This window comes from Zosterops lateralis (assembly GCF_965231275.1).
Source record: "Zosterops lateralis genome assembly, chromosome: 3".
In the NCBI taxonomy this organism is placed as follows: Eukaryota; Metazoa; Chordata; class Aves; order Passeriformes; family Zosteropidae; genus Zosterops; species Zosterops lateralis.
The window spans coordinates 55,762,172-55,786,999 of record NC_139764.1 but is presented as its reverse complement, the minus strand read 5'-3'; the positions used below and the strand labels follow the sequence as shown (position 1 = coordinate 55,786,999).

The 24,828-nt window shown below is 39.4% G+C and overlaps 1 protein-coding gene across 2 annotated transcripts in view; it reads left to right on the top strand.

Moving 5' to 3' along the window:
- MTHFD1L (methylenetetrahydrofolate dehydrogenase (NADP+ dependent) 1 like) overlaps window positions 1-24,828 on the top strand; it is a gene marked incomplete at its 5' end in the record, with an annotated part of 145,651 nt that overhangs the window by 79,000 nt on the left and 41,823 nt on the right. For both annotated transcript variants that reach the window (XM_083858196.1, XM_083858195.1), the window contains 6 exons: window positions 1,155-1,294; window positions 2,939-2,980; window positions 4,015-4,115; window positions 4,536-4,713; window positions 17,461-17,568; window positions 18,987-19,139. In XM_083858196.1, the coding sequence (XP_083714322.1) occupies window positions 1,155-1,294; window positions 2,939-2,980; window positions 4,015-4,115; window positions 4,536-4,713; window positions 17,461-17,568; window positions 18,987-19,139 (722 nt within the window). The remainder of the gene's footprint in view (window positions 1-1,154; window positions 1,295-2,938; window positions 2,981-4,014; window positions 4,116-4,535; window positions 4,714-17,460; window positions 17,569-18,986; window positions 19,140-24,828) is intronic.

Here is a 24,828-nt window from a genome sequence, read left to right as displayed (position 1 = left end):
TGAAGGTTGCCAGTCCCAAAATGTTCGATCAACCATTTGTGGTCCCTTCCCTTCCTAAGTGTGAGAGACAAAACTGCTGGCAAGAGGGAAAGAGAAGGGAATTTATGAGTTTTTACAAGTTATTTGGGCTATGAGAACACATTGCCGGCCCTGCTTGGAGTCAGATCCAGAAGCCTTTGGAGCAAGCTGTTTTCCTGCCCTGACTTGTCTGCCTGAGAGTCCCTTCACATCTTTGAGAGGTGTGCATTGAGCCCAGCTCTTTAATATGTTCTGGTGGGAAATCGTTGCACTGCTAAATTTTCAACCAACGGGAGATTTAATCTCTTAAATTTTTTATTTGCTGTGTGCTTGTCTTTGTCTAATATAAAGAAATTACTTGGATTTTAAAAGGGGCAATCAAAATAATTTCTATTTGACAAATCAGAACAAATTTGCTCTGAAGAGACTGGTGTTATTTATACAGATTATCTTCTCTTTATTTGTAGCTCCACTAAACATACTTTGCCAGGTTTATCCTAATTCTGCGCAGATTTTTCTCTTGAGTCATGTTACATTAATGTCTGACTTCTTTGGTGCAAAATCCCATTATTAAATTTGTTATTTAAAAATATTCAACATATTCAACACTGAGATGTGACTGTAACCACTGGTTTGTGTTTATAACTAAACAGCCTCTCCACAAAAGCAAGAGATCACCAGAAGTTCTGCAAATCTAGGAGAATTAAGGTCCATTAATTGTGATGAAAGCATATCTTTAGTGAAATCAAAGGGAGAGGAATAATATAGGAAAGTCTTATATCTGAGAATTTGCAATAGTTTTATGCATAATTGCATAGAAACAGTGATTTTAGAGGACTAGATGTTTTTTAAATACTTTGGTTCGAGCTAATTTAGATTACTTGGTTTTTCTTCCCATGAAACTACCTTTAATGGCATATTGTACATATAAGAATAAGAGAATTTATTTCTGAGTTGGGAATAGGTTTTTAATCAGACTCAGTAATGTAAATAGACCTCTAGTTAAAAGTTCATTCAAAACTGAGGACTGATGTGTATTTAAGTGCACTGTATGCTGAAGTAGAAATATCCCCCAGTGTTTAACCAAAAGCATGTTTAATGTGTGGTTTTGTTTTGTTTTTTTTAATGTTTAACAGTAACTGAAGCTGGCTTTGGTGCTGATATTGGGATGGAGAAATTCTTCAACATCAAATGCAGAGCCTCTGGCTTGGTTCCCAGTGTGGTTGTACTTGTTGCTACAGTGAGGGCTTTGAAGATGCATGGAGGTGGGCCAAATGTAAGTTTTTGCACCTTTCTTGGAAAAATCAAATTGTTGCTAATATTTGAAATAGGTAAAATACCTTGATTTAAGAAATATTTGGGGCAGTATTTAGATAACCCTTCTGAGATGCCTCATTGTATAGATGTTATCACTAAAATTAATGATATCTCTAAAATCAGGCCACAAATGAAAGAAGAGGGATGAAAGATCTCTAAGAAGTACTATATCTTGCAGAGCAAGGGAAGTTTGTTGCATTAAAAAAAAAGGCTGTAAGAGATAGATATATCCATTTTTTTCCTACCTTTTGCAATAGTATTTGTAAGGGCACTGAAGTTGTCACAGGCTGGGAAATTTGACGGTCGAGGGGGAATGAGACAAGTTTGAGTTGCAGTATGTGAGTGGAAGTAGAGAACATTGTTAGTTTTAGTTTTAGTGTTAGTTTTTATTTTGCTCAGATTAGTTCCCTGGGGAACACTGAAGTAACTGATGAAATTTTGCAAGTGTTTTCCTGGTGTACCAAGAGTCACCAGTGTATCATTTTTTGCTGTCTAAGCCACAAGGAGATTTTACAGATTACTGATTGTAGAAATGCTCCCCAAATGTGCAATCAGATCAGACTCTGCTAGCCAAGCAGACAGATACTTAACTCCTAGGAACACTTTCATCTGCCCAGCAGCATCCTGGAGAGTGATGCTGCCAGGGAAACTGTCACACTGGGTGAAAATACCAGAGCTGTTTCCACAGCCACAAAATTTTAGAATGCATGGTTTCCCTTACAGTTAATCTTCTCTACGAGTTAAAGCGAGCTACCCTTTTTCAGTCTTTCAGGTTGATATAATGATATAATTTTCTATCATTTTAGTACACTTCTAATGCATGTTTACTTTATTTTGAATTATATTTCTCCATCCCTATCAAGGCAAGTATATTTTCACATGTGTTATCACTCAATCTAGCAAAAATAGGACTTAAATATGTCTTAATAACTGTCTCTATTTCTGTCTCACTTGTGTCCTTAGAAGTTTAAAGGTTTCATTTGTTTACAAATGTGATGCATTCATCACTGAGGCATGTAGAGTACCAGATACTTTTACTGGGAGGTTAACTATAAAAAGGACTAATGCTAGAGACAAAAGTGAGTAAGTCTAGTACCTGGGATTGTTGTTATGTGGTCCTTGGAGACTCAGTACAGTACCCCAGTACCCTCATGATGCACTTTTGCATGCATACCTTTGTGCTTTCCAACAAATTACTTGCATGCTGTTCCTTACCATGGGCAGTAATTAAAGGACATCAAAGATGATGTTCTTCTGTGTTGCCGTTATTTCTTCAGCTGTTGGAAGTTGCTGCCCATTGTCTTTGCACTGCTGGTGTGCTGTAACAACATGTAGAATGAGATCCAGCTGCCTCCCTTAGTAGTCCTTTGCATCTAATTGCTGAGGCACTACCTATGTCTTGCTACCCAAATACAATAGGAAGTGTTGCTATTGTTTGTGTGCTGGTGCAACTTGGAATAAAACACAAGCTGCAGTCAGGCTGTGTGCACTGGTATGGGTTAACTGGAAGTAGAGAAAGCAAGCAAAATTGCACTTCAGACTCTTTAGTTTTACAAGTATCAATCTGTGATGACTTTGATTGTTTATTACTATCTGATCCCAGGTAACTGCTGGTGCCCCCTTGAAGAAAGAATACACAGAAGAGGTAAGAGGAACAGTTTTGTAGTAAAGTTTTTGTAACAGTTATAAAACTTCAAAGAGGTTTTTGTTTAAAGGAACAAAATAATATAGTGTACAGAGAATCAGAACTTCTCCTTGCTCTGGCTGGAGAGTGTGCAGCCTCAGGTTTGACTGATGCTGACATTCAGTGAACATCTCTAACAGGTATAACTAACAAGTGAAACCAACTCATCTTCCCTCAGCCCCTTGTGTTACCCATCTTAGGTGTATGATATGTGTGACTGCATGATGGATTGTAATAAGGAGCTGAAATAGCTGAAAAAAACCCCTTTTTTCAATAGTTTTTCCAGGACCAGTAAGTTTTCAGAGAGTGTTGTAGGGGTCAAGGACACTCCCTGAAATTAATGATAGCTTAACTTGTTCATTAAACAACAAATCTAATATGTTTATGCTACACATTTGGAGTGGGATGTCAGTCTTCAAACAAAGAGTGAGTTCTGCAGGTTTGTTTTCTTTGTCACTTCACTCCAGACAAATTCTGGTCTTCTGCTTGTATGAGGCTAAGGGTACGTGCTTTGTTACAACTAAGACAAGGCATACAAAGTGTGATGTAAAAGAGTAAATAAGGAAATCCAGTAATGTGCTTTTATCTGGGTTATGTATGTGTATATATGAACTCTGCATCTAACACATCTGTATGTCAAACCCCACCCCACTACTGCAGTCTGTTTATAAACTTTGGAAACAGCAGACTAACATCCCTTTTACAATCGTGACAAGCAACCAGTCATCAGCTGCACCATCTTCCTCTGTCTCAGAAGAGAGAAATGGGTTCATGTACAAATTCTGCACACTGCTCAGCTACTTAAATATGTCTGATCTTATTAATTAGAATGAGAATTAATTAGTGCCAGAATAATTTCATCTGGAAGAATTTCACTTGCCTGCAACTGTCATGATCAGTACTGTTTATCTTCACTTAAATTTATGGAAAATTCTTTGGCTGGAGAAAACTTTTTGTATCTTATTATTTCCATTAATTTTTATTTAATTGCACAGAACCTCCAGCTGGTAGCTGATGGCTGCTGTAATCTACAGAAACAGATTCAAATTACTCAGCTCTTTGGAGTTCCTGTTGTGGTTGCTCTAAACGTCTTCAAGTAAGTCAGTTCTTTCATTACTCTTATGAGTAAATACACAGTTCAAATTCCTCACTTTTCTTGGTTTTTAAATTATTCAATTTGGCATGAACAAAGAAGCTATTAAAGAATTTCCTCTTTTCATCATGAATATAAAGATATTCGAGTTCTTAGCTTGTTCTTAAGGTTTTAAAGCCAACAAAAAAAAAAGTATATACTATTATGGAGCTGATAATCTTCCATGTTAATTAGCTACAACAATCACAAGATTTTCTTGAAACATGTAAATACAGATGCTGTATATAAATGGATTAAATATATGGCACGATTTCTACGTATAGCTGCTATACCACTGCTGATGGTAAAATAAGGCTAAGTTTATAAGGTCATAAAAGAGAACTAAATGAACAAAATAATGAGACAGGACTGTTTTGTTGGCAGAACTGACTCTCCAGCTGAGGTTGATCTGGTTTGTAAGATTGCAAAGGAGTCTGGAGCATTTGATGCTGTACCCTGCAATCACTGGTCGGCTGGTGGTAGAGGAGCAGTAAAATTAGCTCAAGCTGTGGAAAAGGCAGCCAATCAAAAAAACAGTTTCAAATATCTCTACAGCTTGGAGGTAAGATTTTTTTTTTCTTTTTCTTTTTAATGAATGCATTCTGCATCAAAATTTGATTTAAAACAAGGAGAACATTGAATCAAAGTTATCTATAATACTTGGAAAGGAACTTGCCTTGGTTTAAAATCATAAAAGCTGGAGAGAACAAGCAATCTGTGAGTTGTCTAATCAGGGAGCAGGATACTCGCTGATAATGGTCTTTACTTAGTGCATCAAATGATACATCTGATACTTTCATGTTCAACATAAAAGTATGAATGCAGATGTAACACTCACCAGTTATTTTGGGAGACTCAAGATCTCACAGTCATAGTATTTGTCCTGTCAGGTGGGTAAAAGGAGATGTAGTTGCTGTCTCACAGTCACAGATATTGCAACAAGTTGTGGCTTCTGGAAGGGTTCACTGTCAGTATGGAAGGATGTGACGGGTAGCACATCCATGCTCATCCCACACATCTGCCCAGCCAGGTCAGTACAGAGAGGAAGCACTGCCCTTAGTTGCGCCCACCTACACAGCACAGCTCTCAGGTGAACACAAGGTGCGCAGGTGACCCAGTCCTGTTCCTTCTCTCCTGATGATCAGATTGGAGTCTGCCAGTACAGTGTGGTACACACAATACATGGGTCACTGCTGCTGGCCCTAGGTCCTCAGCCTATTCAGAAGCAGCCCCCAGGGCTTCTGTCCTGCTCCAGCTGATGGCACCAGAGTCCACAAGCCCCTGAGGTTTGCAGCTCATTACAGCTGCTGGACACAGCCCTTTCTTTGAACTCTCTGTCCTCATACATACACATTTAGAGCAGAGAGCACACCCACGCAAAAGGCAGTCAGAAACCAGATTTAATAAGAACAGAGAGGTCCTCAAACACATAGTTCAGTTAGACTATTGGCCAGACATCTTTAAACACAACTGACTTCTTCCTCTATTGTCTCATTTTCTTCCCAGGCTTGATCCTTTTCAATCCACCTTGATTACTCCCTTTTCCCATCTTTGCTCCTTCCACTAAATAATCTTTACACATGCCCACAATCTTCTTTGAAAATCCCATCTTAAAGTTCACACAGTCCCCAAATCTGCTTTTTCATGCATCCCAGAGTCCTCTGCTGCTGTACAAAATCACTTCCTTTCATTTGCAAAGTTTTCTGATCAAAGAGTTTCCCCATTGACCCACCTTGGTGCATTTCACACCCAGGACAATGGTCTCATCTTCCCCTTGGATTGTCATAAGAAACAGGCAATTCAGTGTGCTTTAATTTTCACTGATTAGGTTTTTCCAGAGATTACATTACAGAGGGTTCCTCCACCTATCATTGTTCCTCTGATCCTTGCTGGGGCTTTGGGGCTAATTAGCTTAGCCCTTAGATAACCTAACAAAGGATAGTGTGGTCCAAGTTTCAATCCTGTGTCTGCCAGAGTTAGAGACTCTTTTCCCATGCCTTGGAGACTGTTACTGCAGTTGTCTGCAAGGTAACATCACAGCATTGTGAGCTGTCAAGAGGAGCTTGGACCCCAGGAAGTACTGGAGGTGCTGGGGTACCACTGTGCTGGCAGAACATTTGGAGGCACATATTGCTAAGAAGGTTATACAAATGATTCTCAGGGCTTTCCTGGCTATCCAAATGTGGGTGGGTTTAAGTCTGAACAGCCAAACAGTCATCTCTGGCTCCAAGGAAGCCCTTGTCAAGTTTCAGATCCTGTGCCCATGCTACTTAAGTTTCTTTAGAAAACGTTCAAATGCAATTTTTTTACAACAGAACCTCAGCTTCATTCTTTTAAATGGCTGGAAGTTCCTGTTTTGATTCTTCTCTCCAGAAAAAAGTTCAACTTGAGGTAGATATGCCCTACAGTCTTCTTTCATTCTCTCTTCTCCTTGATATGCACCCTGTATCTGTTGCACCTATTTTATTTTTTCATTCCACCTCCCCTGCTGTTTTACAAAATGTCAGTAATCCAGCCAACCCATATCAGTGCTAACCTCTGCCCAGACAGAATAGATGGAAATATGTTGGGAATATTAGTGCTGTAGCATGTATTCAAGGCACTTTGCCCTTGCAACAATTTTGTGGCTGAAAAATAGCCAATGTATAAACCTTTCTAAGTTTGTCTCAACTGAGATGCTCTGAAAACTAAGGCTATCATCTTATGGGGCTTGTGTAATAAATATGGGGGGAAAATTCTTTGAAGTTTTCCCTACTGGACACTTGTGTTACAGGGATAGCACATTAGCCTTTGACAAGGCTCATATTTAATCTCTGATGTTACTATACACTATGTAACTTACAATCTGTTAGTACAAGTGAATAAAAAGGATTGGTAGGGGTGGACTCTGCCTTTAAAGAAAATCAGATTGATTTCTACTTTAATGTCTTTCCCAGACACATCGTTCTGTGCTGTGTTGCATAAGCAGCATGATCTTAAGTACAAAGGGAATGAATCACATCTTTACCCCAACTTAGTATCCCATAACTTCACACAAGTATTGTAAGCCTCAAAAATATGTTGAAGGGATTTTATAAAAACATATAAAGATTTTTAAATACTGTAAAAAAGTACATTCAGGCCAACAAAAACAGTAGAGTGTAAAGTTCAGGCTTCTGTTTCATCCTTACTGTGCAAAGGATGAGGACTGAAGCAGCTGGAAGTAGGAGAGTGAAACAGCCATGCTGTCACTTTTACAGTATGTAGGTCAATTGGTTACTGGGCTCACAGAGAAGTGAAGGAAAGCCACCCTTCCCAAATAAGCCTGCCCTGATTCTTTTCTTGTTGTAGCAATTTTGAGGTGTGGTTTCTGCTGTTCAAAATGGTAATATTAAGAAATTTAAGGAAGGTAAGAAGCAATAAAATAGGATTCAGACAGATTATTTCCCCCCTCATTGTGCCTAAACGGGGTGTAAGTTGTGCCTAAAGGGGGTGTAAGTGAAAGGACATAGTTTCATCCCTTACCTGATTGTCAGATTTGTCCAGTTACTTGAATAATATTAAGTCCTGGTTGCCTCAGGTTTCACAGGATTTACTGTGGTTGAGGTTTGTTTTTTTTTCCTGTTTTCTTTCCTTTTTAGAAGGTCATAGAGGGGGAATACTCGACTTAAAACCACTACCACTTCATTCATATATGTCCATCTTCATGAGATTGCTCTACTGTTCCCTTTACTCCATGACTCCATTTAATCCTTTGATGTCTATGCACCTTGTTTTCCTGTCAGAAAATTTCATCAGAATTTACTTCCAGAATTACAAACTTCTAATTATTTTTCTATTATTAGAAAAATTTCCAACAGCACAGACCACTGTAGCTGTAACAGGCTCATTCGATCTTTTGATCTTTTGTTAGAAAACATCACCTAGGTTATTTTAAAAGAAAGCTTCAAACCCTTATGTGTAAAACTGATTTGTATCCTTTCTTTCTAGTTAGACAAAAGTTTGCAGTAAACCATATTATTAGTGTGCAGTCAGACATGTAATTAGAGGATAGCCCAGGTCAAGTGGGCTCTCTTTGTTTCATTTTTCTTTCCAAATGCATTCATCTCTGTAGTGCTTTCTGTAATTTCCAAATATATCTTTGAAAACAGAAGCTTCCTTGAAGGATGTTTACAGATATGTATAGTGTGAGAAGAACACTAGAAGAAAGTATTTTCTAGATCTGTCAAATGGTGGTTAAATGTTGAGAATCAGCTGGTTTTTTCTGAAGTATGTTTATACATTTATACCATCTTGTCCAGTGATACCTGAGCATGTGCCGAATGAACAATTTTAGACATTGGACACAACACAGTTGTGTCAGCTCAAGACTCAGGCTCTGCTTCTGTTCAGTATCATAGCAAGCTAGTCTAATTAGGAGACTGTGCTAATTTTATTCCTTGAAGCATCTAATTTGGTCTCTTTAAAATTCTTTGGGTGTCATTCCATGACACACTCTTCTACAGTCCCACTTTTAGATGGCTTTTTGGGTTCGCTTTTTTATTTCTCTAGGCAGACAATATTGTTTTTTATCCTAGGGCCTGCTGCTTATATTTTGACTTTTTTTACTCTTGATTATGCCAAGGGTTTGTTTGACATTTGGTATAAGATGAGCAAATATTTTCAGGGGGTTCGAATGATGACAGACTAGCTCATACATGGTTTTGGGACTGTGTATGTGTGGCAGTTATTTCATGGATCAAATACAAGACATGACTTATGACAAGTAAATACTACATCATTGCCACTGTAGAAGTGTAAGAAAAGGACAGAAACAGATAGAGTGCACCCTGAAATGCTTAGGAATTGCACAGGTCAGGGGACAGTGAAGGAGCAAGGATGAGTTTTCATGTCACGGACTTCAGAGTTTATAACATAGCTTAAAAAATTATTGGCAGTAATTGAAGTAAATACTATGTTATTGTGTGGTTTTAGTATGGATCTTTGCCCCCTGTGCACAATAACCTCTATTAAGTTACTGTTGAGTTGGGTTCTTGCAGAGTGTTTCTCTTCAGTGTTTGAAGGATGGGCTTGTTTAAAAGGCCTCCTGAACTCTTTGTGAAATCATCTGTGGCAGTTTATTTTAATATATATCCTTGCTACATATGGAAAATATCAAAATATCAATCCTCTTATCACTGTTGACTTCCCTTCTGGGTTCAGTTTTCTTGAAGTATGGCTCTTTAAGTTGTACCAGAAAGCTATTACTCAAAATAAAGCTGACTGAACCATTAAAAGTAAGTTTAGATAACTAGGGGGAGGAAAGGACAGGATGGAAACGCATCCCATTCCTGAATTTCTCTGGCTTCAGTGCCTGTTCTTGATCAGAAGAAAGTGGGAAGCTGTATTCCTCGCAAATGCATGGCTGTTGAGTGACCTGCCTTCACTATCCCGGTCTCCTCTCTTCTGCTGTGGTGAACTTGACTTAGAGCAGCCCTCCTCAGCCTGGGGCAGGAGGCATAGGTCTGAAGAAGGCAGGCATTAGGTTTTTAAGAGATACATTGCCCCTTCATGCAGGCAGCTGGAGTGGAGTGGGTGCTCGGGAGATAGAAGAAAGCAGAAGGACTGGCATTTGGCAAGAGGCAGGATCAGCGTATCCAGCTGGTCAGTCAGTTTGCACTATCCCCTTAAAAGAGTGACATGGTAACCTAACAAATATTATTGAAAAGTCATAAATCACTGGATTTATGCTGCACTGGAGAACTAAATTGAAGACTGTAAAGGTTGCAAATGGGAGAGAAGAGAAGAGGTGGTTCCAGCCTTCCAAGTTTGTCAGAAGACACCTTTTTTGACAGTGCTATGCCTTTAGGTAATATCCTGACAGATTAAAATATTTCTAGGTTATACAGTGAAAGTTGATTGCACAGATATTTTGGCAGAGTGAGTGCAGTGCATTGCCTGGCCAGCCTGCAGAACAATGGAGAGCTTTCTCAGCTTGGGACCATCCACTGGGAGCAAGGTTGAGTAGCAGCATTTCTCAGAGAGGCATTCAAGCAGTTAGCAGCATCAACCCTGGTGTTTTTTGTCCCCTGCTGGGAGCATAATAATAGTTTGGGCAAATCTGAAGCATCTGAGTCCAGAGTTTTGTCTGCATCTTCCTCTGTTTGGCTGTGGCAGTATGGTGTGGGCTGTCACTTATCTCATTCCCTCCAGTCTTCGCTTCAGCTGTCACAGACAATGGGTCACTCAGAGGGGTCTAAGGGTAGCATTGAAACAGAGAGAACTCTGCCAGCAGCAGTTCTCTGTGCATTATTTTCTCTTCCATCCATGGTCTTCCAAAGCAAGAATGACCTGTGAGTAATGAAGGAGGAAGAGCCATCAGTGGAGGAAAAAACTCCTTGGTGCATGTACTGGGAGAGGAGGAGCAGCTTGAAGAGGAAGGCAGGGTCAAGAAGGGTTTATGGGGTCTGGGTTTGAGGCCCAACCTCCAGGGGAACATCTCAAGGCAGAGTGTTTCTTACAGTTTGCAAACTACTCATCTTTTCAACCCTACTGAATTGGAGGTGTGGGGGGGTGCCAGGGGTATTTTCTGTTTCCTCCACGAATACCATGAAGTCACTAAGCCATGAAAGCCATCCATCGTGTGTCTGCTGTCACACCACCCCAGCATACCTCTGCTTATTTGTCTAGGAAGCAAATAGCTTCTGTATTGTTCTTTATACAGAATGGAGCTGAGTCATGTGTGGACCTATTGGAGAGTCCTTAAGTACTGCTGGAGTGGGAATAAATATAATTATATATGGTTCTTGATGGTGATAATTTCTGATCCTGAAATGCAGGCTATGCTGCCCTGCAGCATATGCTGGGCTTTAAAATATTTCCCCCCTCTTGTCTACTGCCAATAAGACATCTAGCAGTGAAGCCTCATTAAAGAGGAATTCCATAGGGCTGTACCACCCACTCCTCCCACTCCCATCAAAGAAATTTCTGTGGAGTCTGGACACTTGTTTCACTGAATTGGGTGTTCTAGGGTTGGAAGTTATCTTTCTGCCACTCCATCTCTTTATTTGTGGAGGTAGGCTCTTGACAGCACTGTGCTTTTATGTTTGGTTTCATTATTTCCCTATTCTTTGCATAGAACAATTTTCTTACCCACAGCTGGGGTTTTGAAGTTGAGGAAATGGAAAATAAATCGCTAAAGCCACAAGCTTAGGTGTTGATTCACAAACTGTTTAGCTTGACTGAAAATGCTTTTCCACAAATTAAAAAACAAACTCTTGTTCTGTGCCAGCAAAGGAAGAGGAGTGCTAAGGACTTGGAAATCCTTTTGTCAGCCACAGATCTTCTGGAACCAGAATACACAGATACTTTAATAAATGTGTTTTTATTTTATCCAAGGGAAAAGCCAAAAGTAGGAGTTCAAATGTGCAGAGTCAGCTATTGTTTTAGCACTGCACTCTATCACCCCACACAGCACCTTCAGCCATACTCCCATCATGTTTTCATTTGGCAGCCTTCCCAAGAAGAGGAATGAGTGATGTCTGCATACTGTTCCATTTAGCCATCCAGTGATTCTTCTTTATTGCTTTCAGTGAATGTGTAAGTTTAAAAAAAAAGTGGCACTGCCTTGAATTTTGAATTATATCAAGAATTTCTGCTAAAGCACAAACAGCTTAGTAACAGTAAGCCCAGAGGTTGTCACCTTATAATTAGACTATTAAAAATAGACATTGAGACTAAAGTGAATGTTTAAAGTACTTGAAATATAAATGTGTAAGTTACAAGTGAATAGTGCTTTTGCATATTCTCTGGTTAAATGCACATTTTTTCAACAGAATCATAGTTTTGTTGGAGAATAATGTAGTTTTAAGTATTTATGTTGTATAACTGTGAAGGGATACTGTCAGACAGCACTGCACTGATTAGCATTCACTTATGGTACTCAATTTAAACTAGATAATACCAGGGCTTCTCTTAGAAGTGGGACTTAGCCGCAACCTAGTGGAATGTAGTATGACTAGGGGCTTACTGCTGTTGTCTCTGGCTTTGCAGAGATGTGTCCTGTTGGTGAGGAAGTCAAGAGGATGTTTAAAAGCAGAAGAAATTAAGGAGGAAGGGAACGGGGATTGTTTTCAGCAGTCTCAGGGATTGGCTGTGGGGAGTTCAAAAGATTGACTCCTTTCTCCAGTAGCTGAAGAGCTTAAAAAGTCAGATGTCCAAATTAGGATGCAAAAGGTGGAAATCTTGAGCATAGTCTCAGACCAGATTCCTGGTAATATGCATGCTTTGTTTCACTTAATACTGACTTTGGCAGTGAGACTGATTTCAGGAATCCCAGCCAAGGTGTGTGTCTCTGCCCCAACTCGCTTTTTCTGCTGGTACATTTCAGTGCTCAGATTTGAACAGTTTGAGCAATTCTTCCTGTTTCACACAGGCTTTGCCTTTATGATAAAGTGGATGTGTGAACTGATATGGGTGCAATAGAGTTTTTTTCCCTGGGATACATTTTAGCCTGGATGATTTTCTCTGGTATGTGCAGCTGCACAAACAGCGGTGCTGCCTCAGTGTTGCACTGGCACACGGGTGAGTGTGAGCAGCAGAGGACGAAGCAAAGATGAAAGGAAGATCTTTTGTAGCTGGTCTGCTGTCCATGGAAGTCCTTTATAAAGCCCTATGTGAAAAAAAAAAGATAATCTGAAGTCAGCTGTTAGAAGTGAAGGAAGAGATGAAGAGTGAAGGAAATGTGAGAAAAGGTTAGCAGAAATTAAGCACTATTAAATTATGTTTTAGTGAAAACATTGCTGTAAATAGTAAGGGAAGAAAGAAGACTGTGTAATAAACAGCACCACTTGGCACTAATATCATGTCTTGCAAGTGAGATGGACTGGAAGTGGCAGTATGGCTGGTGATAATCACTGGTATGATTCGGTTTAGATAATAAATACAATCTTGGGAATGACAGGCTCTCACCTTTATCAGTGCTGATTTCGTGGTTTAGTCATTCTCTATCAAGTAATGAAATATACAGCTACACAGATACTGTTTTTGTGAAAGCAGTTTGTGCTTTAGCACTTGTTATGCTTTAGCCTAGGAGATAATCCTATTTATTGTGTGGGTGCTTGGCAGCTTCAGCATGTGCCAAGTGTTTGTGCTTTCCCCAGAAGCAGCATATGGCTTTGGTAGCTCTAAATGTGTGAAATTTCAGAAGTGAACATTCTCTCTGGCAGGAGTGGCAAGATTTGTTGTTTCTGAGAGAACTCTAATGAATTGTCAGAAGATATTTGTATTGTGTGGCCCTGTAGCATCTTCTTATATTTAGGGCAAATTTACCTTAAGTATTTTATGTCACCATTTTCTCAGGAAGCTAACATTGAATTTGGAATAAATTCTCCAAAGCAACCATAATTCCTTCAGCAGAAGTACTAATATGTAGTTGCAGATCTATAAATGTCAGGTTTTATCCAAATCCATAGTGTCTGTTGTCTATCTGTCACTTAAACTTTGCCTAGATGTACTTAGTCTTGCAACAGTCCCAACTTTACATTAGGAAACTCAGAAAAACGATAGCTTTTATTGTTGATCATAAATCTTTCACGCTTTTGACACCCTGGACATTTTACAACTTTCCTTCTCACCCTACCTGTCCAGGTGGCAGAGGTGCTGTGGAATCAAGTTGCTGTTGATAGGGGTGCATCAACACTCCCCATTCAGATGAGACTTTTCATCCTCCTTTCCTTAAGACTCTTTTGGTGCTGGCCTGCAAATGGTTGCATTAGTGCAGCTAAGGGTGCAGCTAGTGGGAATGAACAGCTGGTTCAGGAAATTCCTAAGGCCCTTGTAAAAATTTCTCAGACAAAAGAAAAAATGAGAGATGCTGTCCTGCTTCTGGCCCAGACAGGGATAAATTTTGAAGCAGTTGGAAGGGGATACGGCCAGGAGGTTATTCTATACCATGTTACATCACGTGGGCAGGGGAAAAGTAGTTGCTTTCTGGGAGAAGCCATTCCTGGAGAGTCTTGGTGGGGACACTGAACTGTCCCAAACCACAGCAGATGTGAAATTACTCTTTTTTTAAAAGTATCTGAGATACGCAATTTCTACTGGCAGACATTTGACCAAAATATATAAGGCACAAACAGGTAGTTCACATGATGTTTTTTTTCCCCAGGTAAATCTGGTATCAGCTGGAGGAAGAATCTGGCTTAAAATCCCCTAATGATTTAGTTACAATAGAGAGTGTGATTTTTTCAGCCCACTTCTCCATGCAAATTAGCATTGCTGCTATATGGTGGATATCTTTGCCCATCAGTGTGACTTTTTGATAGTGAAGTGCTAAATAATCAGCAGTTTTGTTGAAAACCTAAAGCTGAACAAGTGTCTTGTAAACATCCAGGCTTCTGCTATGTAAAATGTCTCTTGAATTAGTAGAACTTCTTTTCTGTTAAATAGCATTATGGCACTTTCAAGCAAAATGAATTTTTATTTCTTGTATAAAGCACTAGGTGTTTTTAGTTTGGAAAACATTTCTGTAAATTAAAGTGAAGTTTCCCAGCAGTATTACTTGCTAACTGAAACACAGGAAACTTTTTAGCTTGAAATGCCCTGTTACACTGTGATTCTAAATAGATAATGCCTTAAAAGTCCTACTAAATACTAGGAAACAGGTGGATCCTTAGCATGGTGTAGTGTACTCCTTTCCCTACTCCTGAAACTTCAGGAAGGAAGCATATCTGAGAGCGTGCATGTGCATGGGCTATGTTAATGTCCATAGCACATCTGTGCCTTCCTGCTGGTTTCTGTCTGAGTTTGGCTCAGCCAAATTCATCTTGCATCTGCTGAGATTAAATAGGCCCAAACTCTCCTCTGATACCATGCACACATTTCCTCACCGGTTTGTGTGTGCATGCCTGGCAAAAATATGACAGGCTCAGGAAACTACTTTTTTTGCCATCCACACTCCCACAACTCCTTCCTCAGTGGTGATTCTTCTGAGGTTACATTTGCAAAATTTGAGGTGTGGGTACCGATCCAAAAAGTATCTGAAATTCCGGTGAAAGAAAAAACAAGCCAGGAAAAAACCACAAACCATAAATCCATAGAGATATGGTTTGACTATCCAGCTCAGACTCAGTCATGCAGTACACTGCACATATCCCAGGAGAAGCAGAGTGCCACCACTGTCATTAAAGCATTCTCCTCTGATGTTAGCCAGAGCCCTGCAGGGTTTCTTTTGGAAAATACAGCTGTGGTCATTGGAAGGGGGCTGAAGGCGCGGTAGTTACACTGCTGTCAAATTAGTTTGAAATGTTTTGACACAAATGCAAGTTGAATCTAAATGTCCATCTCCATCTCAATGAATTTACTGAGGTTTAAGCAGAAAGCCATTAGTTTCAATGTTGGCCCGCTGACAACAGGGAATGGAATTCCTTTTGCCTTTCCATTTGCCATTGTTGATAGTCCTTCACTGCAAGCAAACAGCACCCAAAAGGCAAATTAACAGACATGTTTTGCATTTCTCCCACTGTGTTGAAAACTGCCATGGATATGAACATATTTAATAATCACCCTGAGACAAGTTTCATCTCGTGATGGCTGTCCATGACACTAAGTATTCCATTCAGCTTATTGCTGCCAGGAATTTTACCTAGGATATTTGCAATGTGCTATCTCCAGTTCTGATTAGATTTTTTTGCACTTTTTGGATTCCTGTAAAAAGCCTGGTGTAGGGAATGTGACATTATTCCACCCAATTAAGGTGCAGTAATTGTATAGTGAATGTGTTCAGAAAGTGTCTGGTGAAGCTTCTTTAAACCTGTCTTTGAAACTTCAGATCTGAGGGGGAATTTTATCTGATCCTTAGCAGCTTTTAACTGCCTTACATTTAAGGTACTTGGAAGTCTGAAGAGATTCTTTTCTTGTGATGCCTCTGTTACTTGTATTCTTTATTAAAATAAGCCTTAATTTTTCTAAAATTCAATCATAAATACAAAAAAAGTCGGCCTGACACAAACCCTTCAACTGATGTATCTTTGCAGAAAAAGAACTACTTCCAGACAGGCATTGCAAAAATGTAGTTAACTGTGGAACTTCTATAAGTGCACCAGATAGAGTTCATTATTCACAAATTAATTAATTTCTTGCCTTTGTTTGAATGATACACTTCTGTTTTGTGTTCTGGTGCTTTTTGTGTTGCTTGAGATTACCAAGTCTTCTTCCCCAAGTGGTTATCTCTCTAGATTTTGTTTAGCACTTACTCCACGTGTTGTTAATTAAATATGCTACAAGTTACAGATGAGATACTCTCTTTTATGTTGCACGCATCTCTGGCCATCTATAGTCAGCACTGAAATTAGCTGAACTCCTGGTAAGATCCCCCCTCCATCATGCTGTTCCTATTGAAAGAAGTCAGAGAATGGCTTGTTTAAAATAGGCCGGAGGAGTCACAGTTGCTGAGTCCTGGGTCATTAAAAACAAAAGGAAAGAGAAAGAGGAAATTGGAAAGAGTGGTTTACTCAAAATACACAAAAGTGATGGCACAAAAAGTAAATGCCTGATCTGACCACAAAAAACTGTTTCTTGAAAATCTCTTAAGAGTTTTCTAACAGACTGAAGGTCAGAGTCTGCCTCTGCCTTCAAATAGAAGCCATGAAGGCAGAACTTGTTCAGATTGAGCTGAATAACATGATGAGAATACTCTTGGAGACTGGGATTGGACTTAGTGACTTGAAGTTTCAAAATTAATTCTAGAATACTTTAATTTTTTTTTCAAGTGTCCAAGGTGCTTTACAATATCAATGCTACAATTAAAAATATGCATGTGAGAAAGGATAGGAGGTAAAAATAATAATAAAAGAAAATCACAGTCAAAGGAGCAGTGATGGGTCAGGAGTTTTCTGCTACGTTTCCTTGCTTCTCAAGGGAACCTTCCCTGGCTGCCTCCTGCCTTGCCTTGTCCACTCGTGTAGGTTATCTTTATAATGAAATGAAACTTTTTTGTCAAGTGAACCCTGTCAACCCCGCAGAGATGGCGGTGTAAGTTATCTCTTCATTCCTATAACTAGATGGCAGTAATTTTCTCTGCCCACTTCAGGCAATCATAAGCTCACATTGTCCACTCTGTAATGCACAAATTGTGGAGCTTCCAAGCGATGGAGTAGCTGAAGTCATGGCTGTTAGTTCATGTACCTATAGCTGTGTATCATATCCATCACCATTGCTCTTTACTTTGTCTTGTGCTTTAGCAGCCCTGTTTAACAAGGATGAATCCAAATGAGAGATTCAGAAACCTCACTCAGCAAACAAGATCCTAGTTTCTCTTAGCTAATGTTGTCTTGTTTCCTTGTCTCTGCAGCTTCCTATTGTTGAAAAAATAAGGATCATTGCTCAGAAGGTGTATGGAGCTCAGGACATAGAGTTGTCTCCTGTTGCACAGTCTCAAGTTGATCGTTACACCCGGCAGGTAAGAGTGCCAGGGAATTTTGCAGGCATGTACCTGCTGGATGCCAGTCCTGGGAAACCTCAGGGTGTAAAATGTTGTCAGACTGGAGTGTTAAGTCAAGCTTTGCTGAAAGGCATGAGCTTACCCATGGCAGTAAACTGTAGAGGTCAGTATGGATTGGTTTAGATTCGATAGAGCAGAATGGTTTTAACCTTGAAAGCGATCTCCTGTGAGATATGAACGGTGTTCAGAATACTTCTGAGATTGTCCATGAAGCTGTACTTTCTATGCAGTTTGGGTTACTCTCTTAAACCTGACAACTGCATATCTGCAAAAGTTGCTGCTAGCAAATGTAACCAATTTTAGCATAAGAGTGTTCTTTTGTACCTTCAAAAAAGAGTTTGCAAACACAGTAAGACCTGTGCATAGCTATGCACATTGATAACAAAGGTCTCAATAATTGTAAAATCTTTTTATTTCTCTCTGTTCCTATTACTTTCAAGGAATTATGAATACTAGAACATGAAATAGATCACCTACCCTAAAGTATGTTTGGAGCATGTTACAGTTTGAAAAGTTTTGAAACCATGTGTAGAGGTGAATGTATTTTTTGTAGTGGAATGGCTTCTGGACATAAATGTACCTGGAGTCTCTCTGTCAGAAAGTAGAAACAGTATTTTTTCCAGGAAAAATTCCTGAGTAAACTTGAGCAGCTTGGTCAGACAAGCAGAAGTCCTTGGTCAGACAAGCAGACAGCCATCTTCCCTATAATGCAAACTTCCTGAGAATTAATTTGATTTTTCTAAATGGAAAAGAGGTTTACTTAGTGTACTTGAAGCAAAATAATCCACACCTTTCTTTTTTTCCTGCTGTGATCCTCTAATCTATTTTTTAGCTGAAATGTTAATATATTAGGAAATATTTTCACAATGTCACTAAGGGGTTGTCAGCACTGGGCTGCAGAGACAATTCCCTGAAGTGCTGTCTCTCCTCCTGGCCCTGTTTGTCAAAGAATTGAACAGAAGAGTGGAAGGTGCCTGACTCAAGATTAATCAATAACTTGGAGACAAATAATGGGTGGGGGGGAGCTGCTGAGACACTTCTGATTTTCTCCCACATTTTCAGTAACTAGTGCACCAGCATTAGTGAAGGGGGTGCCATCACCTCATGCAGGTTTCGTCTTGTTTAAAAACAAAGGGAAGCATCATGAGCACCATCTGTGTTTACCCTCAAGAAGATATTCATATCCTTAGAAAATTTTGGACTCTGAATGCTGGTCTCAAATTGGTGTCTAATTAGGTCGTTAGAGCCCACAGGGAACTGCTGTATGAGAGGTTTCTTTAAGATACTGATAACAAAACAAATGATAACATAACAATGTGCCTTTACTGTAATTTTTAAAACATTTTTCTTTTATTTTCTTTCCCTTTTGCTGTTAGGGATTTGGAAATCTCCCCATTTGTATGGCAAAAACTCACCTATCCCTCTCCCATCAGCCTGAAAGGAAGGGTGTTCCCACTGGTTTCATTTTGCCAATTAGTGATGTGCGAGCCAGCATTGGAGCTGGATTCATCTACCCTCTGGTAGGAACGGTGAGTGCAAAGTGTTCAACCAGTAACTCCCCTTTCACCCTTTGACAGGGAAGTGCATTTCCTGTTTGCTTCTAAAAATAATGTGTAGAACCACGTGAGTTCTTGCTTTTGTTTAATAATCTTATCCTCAAACTTTTTGTAGCTCTACATTGATAGGAAAAGATAATCAAGAAAATGCAACGTCATACAAGAGACTGTTGGGTCTGAGAGAATGGCTCTTGCTGTTGTTTCTGTTGCTGTTGTTTTTAGGTTAGTCTAGGGTATTTAGGCACCCTAATGCTGCAGAAAAATGAATTTACTTTTCATTGCCTTTTCTTATTCAAATTTCAGCCTGTAAATAACGAGTTAGATATTATTGTAAATTTTAAATCTTTTATACTTCATTACAAACCATTTAAATGTATTTAGATTAAAGGAATTGCGTTGGGGAATAGAGTATGCTTAAAAGAATTGCTTTTCATCTGATGAGCCTGATCCGCTCCCAGTCTTCGTGGACATCACTACTGGTCCTGTAAAAGTAAATTATGGTAGGAAGGGGTGGATTTTTGACTGCAGAAGTAATAGCACATTCCTTCTCCTTTTTTAGACAATTTAAACAATGAGGTGCTAAAAAGAGGCAGTTGTCATCCTTTCTTCCTACCCATCCTTACAAGTACAGACTCAGGTTAGGAAGCTCCTGATACTTTCTTCCCTTACAGGCTTATCAAAATAGCTGAGGAGTGCGTTGGCTCGTGCCTTTTGCCAACCACGCACATCTTAATCCAAACAGAATTTGAACTGCATCTGACATCTCATAGCTAGAGTTATTACTAATGTGGAGCTGATTCATGGGATGGTGCTAGAGAAGGGATGCAAAAGCCATTGCATTTCCGGAGAGCACTCTCCCAATGTTATCTCACCTTCCCAGAGCACGGCCTAATTTCCTTGTGTAGCAGTACACTTAGGAAAGGTTGAAAGTTTCTAATCTATTGTTTTGAATTCCCTCTGAAACAATCAAGTGTTTGAAATGAGGAAGGAAGTACTTTCTGACCAGGAGGGTTCCTGGAGTTCAGGAAACTGTGTCACTTTAAGTCACTGGACTTGGGGATATGCTTTCCTTCCGCATGACCCCATTATGCACATCCACCAGAAGCAGAGCACAGCTGTGTATTTAAATTGTGTAAGACCAATTTCCAATTACTGGTGACAGGGGTAAAATTTGTCAGAACTTCTAGTATCTCCTTCATGGCCTGGATTCAAGTTTGCACTGCAAGTTGTGTGTCATGAAGTTATGAGAAGGAGTGCATGTGAGTAATGGGCAGCAACTAATTCAAATTCACGAGGGAGGTATTCTGTTCGATGTCAGAATGAAATATTCTTGGGTTGAGCTTTCTGAATGAGTCACACCCTGCATGCTTTGCTATAAACTAGCTGCAGTTTGCTGTCATAAATCCATAGAAACTATCCATAGGAGCAGTATAAACCAAACAAGTTCAAGGATTACCTCTTTCTGTTTCCATTTAGAACCAAAAAATGCAGTTCTTTTGAAGGACATTTTGTATATGAGATTTCTTTTTGGAGGAGAACGTAAAAAATACGTCTAAGTTAGTTAGCCTGACCTTGGTGGTATTAGCCGTGGAACTTCTCCCATATCCTGAGCTGGGAAGGCAGTATACTCTGTGTTATGTATTCCAAGAGTTTGTAGGCGAGGTACTGTATAAACATAAGATCCCCAAGAGGTAAAAATGTAAATACATGGACATCGATCATTGGTTGTTTGGAAAAATATTGCTAATGCTCAGGAATGTAATGCTCAGGAATGTGGGACAGAACACTTCTTGGAACCATCACAATTGCTACAAATCAGAATGAATGAATGAATATGAATGTGTTCCTAACATTGTTACCACACAGTTTTCTCTTTAGAATTAAATTTATAGCAAGAGCTCCAACTTGCTGCCTTTCACAGTGAGGAGTTGTGATCATCGTGAAACAAACTTTCATAACATAATTGCACCATGATATTTGAAATCGCTTTTCTAATTTGTGACCTTCAGATTTTTTGTGCCTGTTGTTGTCAGCAACTAAGTCTTAGGGTTGGTGTTACTTTCTAAGTTGTGCAAGAAGAAATATTTTTGATGTCTAGTTTCAAAACTGAAAGCCTTCCTGTGGCAATTCTCTTACTAATAAAGCTATCTGAAAATGTCTGCAAGAACAAAGTAAGTATAAAAGGGCATGTCCTGAAGGCTTAAAATGGCTGGAGGTCAATTCTGTTAGTAGAAGGATTACAGAAATCCCAGTGACAGCATATGGTGAAAATATCCAGTCATGACAGTGGATTAGATTTCTTTATACAGGAAAAAAAGAAGGAGCAGCATATAACTTTTTTCCCTTCCAGTGCTTGGTGGCTAATTGTATTAATTGAGAGGTCCCTTAATACCTAAGCTGCTCAGAACCTTCTTACAGCTAAGGCTTTTCTGATGGCAGGAAAAAATGCTATTTTTCATTAAAGTTGTGGTGATAATTCTGATGCTAATTAGATGTCAAACTCCATTCTCAAAGCATATTTTTTACCAGGTGAACTTCTCATATTCTAACTTGCCAGAATTTATCAGTAAAGCAGGTCATTAAGAGTTCTGCTCCGATGTAATTGGGAAGAGCATTACAAATGAGAGAGATAAGTACTGCTGAAAGATAATAAACTATCTGCAATAACTAGCATTTGTAGTTTAGCCTTGTCACTAGCACATGCAAAGTAATGAAATTTGTATTTATCCCAGCTCTGATACACAGTGATTTTATTTTTTTTAAAACTAAATATTTAGCATGTTGTCTTCATATTCTCTAGGCAATATTTGGTTTGTGTTATGGTTGGCTCCAGTTCCCATACAGCATGGAAGTCTTTCCAGGAAAAATGAGCTGAGCCTTATCAGAGGAAATCAGCAGTGAAACAAGAGGTGCATTTAATTAACACTGGCACAGCTTTTATCCAAGTTCTCTGAGACCATGACCCAGAGGGCTACATCACTCTCACAGGTGGACTGTTGACATCATTGCTTGGCCTAACAGAGTGATGGCAGGAAAGCTGCTGGAGTATATGTAGGAAACCAGTGAAGTCATTCACTAGCAATGCTTGGGTGGGGAGTTATTAGATTTTTGTAGTATGTGTGTTTCTCTCCACACCCACCCAAAAAGCCACAGCAGTTTGATGCTTTCTCACATTCAGCCACATTTCCATTGTTCTTTTTCATGTGAGTTGCAAGAATGCAGGAAGGTCACAGAAGTAAAACCTCTTGCCTTTTGCTTTTGTGAAGTGATGCTACCAAGTAACTGGTACAGGAAATAAATTTGTGTTTGAATCACGGTGAGATTTTTAAGTATGTACTACTCTTCTCCAGCCATGCACTTTCATTTCAATGGGTTAAAGTTACAGGCATGGTCACTCTGAAAATATGTGGAGCCTTTGGAGTCATGCCAGCTTCTAAATTCTCACAATGAACTGACATCCTCCAGATATCAACATATCTAGAGAAAGGTCAACCTATTACAGAAATATTTTTCTCCTCATAGAGAAAGAAATTCAAGTCTCTGGAACTAGTGCTGAAACTATATCCCCTTGGAAGGAACTCTTGGGGTGACCCAGTGTAGTTTGAAATCCGTGTATGGGAGGAACAAAGCTCTAGTTCACTTGTGGGTGAGAACCAGGACTGTTCTGCCAAAATACTACCTGGATATTGTAAAAGGGAAAAGACCTCACAAGTAAATATTTTTATTAATACTTTCAGGAGGAAAATATTGTTCCCTGTTGAATAAATTTCTTCTTTCTCAGTGGTTAAGGGCTTAACAAGTTTTGAGAGTGTCTGTTGAACATAAGCTGGAGTCCAGGCCACCTGAAGTGAAATTGCAGTTTTTCAGTGGTGCATGATGCTCAGTTTGTCTCCAAACTGTCATTTTGTCACTTTTCTCAGGTGCTTTTATGGGACAGATGAATAATAATTATTTGCTTGCTCAACTCATCATGGTGATCTGTGTAACACAGGGTAACATTTCAAAAACATAAATGATGGTGAGGTTTATATTTGCTTTGTAAAACATTTAGCTTACAGTTCAATTTTATATTGCTTAAGGATTTAAGCTCTGCTAGGTATTCTGACCACTCTTGGTCCAAAAAATATCCCTGGGGATGTGGCACTTGGCACCTGCCTTTGGTGTTGTATAGTTGCTGTGTTGTAGCAGTGCTCAGAACACTGGCTGTGAAAGCTAGGTCCTCACAGACTCTGTGGGCTGGTTTTGAGATGACTGCAAGGAGTGTGTCAGCAGTAAAAGTAAAGGAAAACCATGAAGTTCAACTCACAAAGGAAAGTAGGTTAACAATTGTTTAGTTCTAAGCTGAAAATTGGTAACAGGAAAAGAAAAGCTGCCCTCTGTTAGATGATGTGCTTTGTATCTATTATAGTAGGTGTCACCCCAACGAGGGAGAGAGGTTTTCTGAATTATAAAGGGTGCATCATTCCTGTACAGTGACCAACTATGCACACCTGGAAATGCTGAATGATGTTATACTTGGTGGAAGGCTGATAAATTATTCGGGATAGGGTTGATGGGGGCTGAGGATGACCAGATAGGTATGACTGATGGCTGGAAGTGAGGGTGAGGACAATCAGTTTCAGTTTGTTGTGTCTAGAAGCTAAATGAGGCTGAGAGGTTAGTTAGTAGGCTGAGGTTAGTGTAATAACAGGAAATCCAGTTCTGGCCTTTGGTGAATTGCATGATGTGGTTGTCAATGGTATTGGGTTGGCCAGAGAGGGGAGGGTCTCTGTAGATATGGCAGGAATAGTCCCAAGTGAATGATTTACCTGAAGGACTGAGGAAAAAGTTGTAGATTATAATGGAATTGTTTGCCTTTGCAAAACGTCTGAGGCACATGGACTATGAGGCAGTTAAGATTCAAGGATGGCTGTGGCCATTTGTGATCAGGAGATGGGAATAGAAAATGAGGTCAGGACTGGATAGATAAGATTGGCTGCAAAGGAAAAAACTGAGAGTTGTACCAATGGGAGAAGATAGCTGTGAAATTATTTGAAGACACATCCAAGATGTACATGGATAACTGGAAGAGATCACTGACACAAAAGCCACAAGGGTTAAAGAGCTTTCAAGATGTTCCAAAAGCGTTAGTTAAAACAATGACATGACCTAAGATCTGGGCAGGAAGAAGTCATGTGAGTAATGAAAGTAGTTACAGGAGAGCAGAACATGCCTTACTGATGACTAAGGATTCTTTTTTAATTTAAGAGGAAAAGAGTAGAGTTTAGCTGGCTTGAAAATATCATTATAATTTCTGTAGCTTTTGAAAGTGAATAGAAAAGAATGTATTTAAATTATATAAATGTCCATATAGACTGGGCATTTACTGTTTACTTCACCTGTTTTAAACTGATGTGGATAAGCCAGTGCTTGTTGAAAATACAGAGTAAATATACTTTGCTGTGGATCACTGTACCTCCATGCCATGGCTGTGACAAAGCCATATGGTAAAATATTCTCTTATAACCTGAAACAACATCCCAAAAAAACCCCACAAACCAACCTCTCTTCCTCCTCTGCCATCTCTTGACAGATAATAAAGCAAGACACTTAGATTCTGTATAGTTCATGCTGTCACTTCTGTTTGTTTGCTAATAAGCATTATTTATCCTACATCATAATA